Source organism: Micromesistius poutassou (genome assembly GCF_964030765.1).
Source record: "Micromesistius poutassou genome assembly, chromosome: 8".
Taxonomy (NCBI): domain Eukaryota; kingdom Metazoa; phylum Chordata; class Actinopteri; order Gadiformes; family Gadidae; genus Micromesistius; species Micromesistius poutassou.
The window spans coordinates 1,140,951-1,142,233 of NC_140278.1; the positions used below are offsets into that span (position 1 = coordinate 1,140,951).

General features: G+C 43.8%; 1 protein-coding gene across 1 annotated transcript in view; it reads right to left on the reverse strand.

Annotated features, from left to right (window-relative positions):
• itga8 (integrin, alpha 8) overlaps positions 1 to 1,283 on the reverse strand; it is a gene marked incomplete at its 5' end in the record, with an annotated part of 8,297 nt that continues 7,014 nt past the window's right edge. Inside the window, one exon of the mRNA XM_084471839.1 lies at positions 1 to 1,259. Coding sequence (XP_084327965.1) covers positions 1,170 to 1,259 — 90 coding nt within the window. The 3' untranslated portion in view covers positions 1 to 1,169. The remainder of the gene's footprint in view (positions 1,260 to 1,283) is intronic.

Below are 1,283 nucleotides of genomic sequence, written 5' to 3' on the forward strand. Positions count from 1 at the left end.
GGTATTCAAAGGGCACTTTATTTCCAACCATCCAAATATTCGACACACAGATTAGGTTAAGTATTTACAAACATTATGAATTATTTAAAAGCTATACATAAAGGATATTGTGCCTATAGACTGACCTATATTCACAATATGTGCACATACTAAAATGTGAAGCAAGATCAAGTGAGCTCTTTGCTGGCGATGTGGGCTACTCTAATAATGGCAACTTATTGCAAATCAATTTCTTCATGTTTCATATCTTTACATCTCTTTACCAAAAGTAAGTCAGGGTCGATTTTAATTTGAATTCAATTAATCTTGCAGCAATGTTGCCTAACATAATATCGTTCAATCACTTATATACAGAAAGAATGGAAACATTAAGCTCTAATAAAAAAAATGCCAGTGTAAACAAGCTTCAGTATCACGCAACCTTCAAATATTGCACATACTTTCATAAATATACTTATATCCCGTGCTTGTGTCTGTGTAGATATCATTTTATGGTCAAGTACAACTAATTCAATTACAATGAGATTATATTTAAACAGACTGAAGAAATCATGGACACGTGTACACGCACACACACACACACACACACACACACACACACACACACACACACACACACACACACACACGAGCGCGCACACACACACACACACACACACACACACACACACACAATTCCCCCCTGCACAGACCTTTGTTACTCACTTTTGTAGGCACACAAAGCAAAAAACCAAAAGTACAATCAAACCTTCAACTGGTGTGTACGCGCTGCGTCTGGAACAATGTCTCTTCTGTCTCCACTGCGGCCGCATCCTCCACGGCGCTCCTCCTCATTGTAGTCTGGAGAATCAATGAGCACACAGTCTGCTGCTACACACGCCTTCATCTCCACAGAGAGCCTGGCTCCAGACGGATCTGCTTGGACCCCTGGGTGTCAGGTCGTCTGGGGCGGCCGTCTCTACTCTGTCTCTACTCTGTCTCTACTCTGTCTCTACTCAGTCCTTGGTTTTGTGCAGACAGTGGTGGGGTTGGAGGAGGGAGGAGTTCTACATATGGAGGGTGAGGAACTCCAGGACGTCTGGATCCACCTGCAGACCCCTGACTCAAGTTTGTCAAAAAAAAAAGTAAAAACACCCCATGGTCCAGTCGTCCAATCAGGAGCTCTAGTCTCAGGCATCTGCTGATTGGTCAGATGTGAGCTGCTCCCGGTCGCTGATGTCATCATCAACCGGAGGTCGCGCTCGATCAAAGAAGCCGCACTAGAGAGAGAAGCACAGACACGG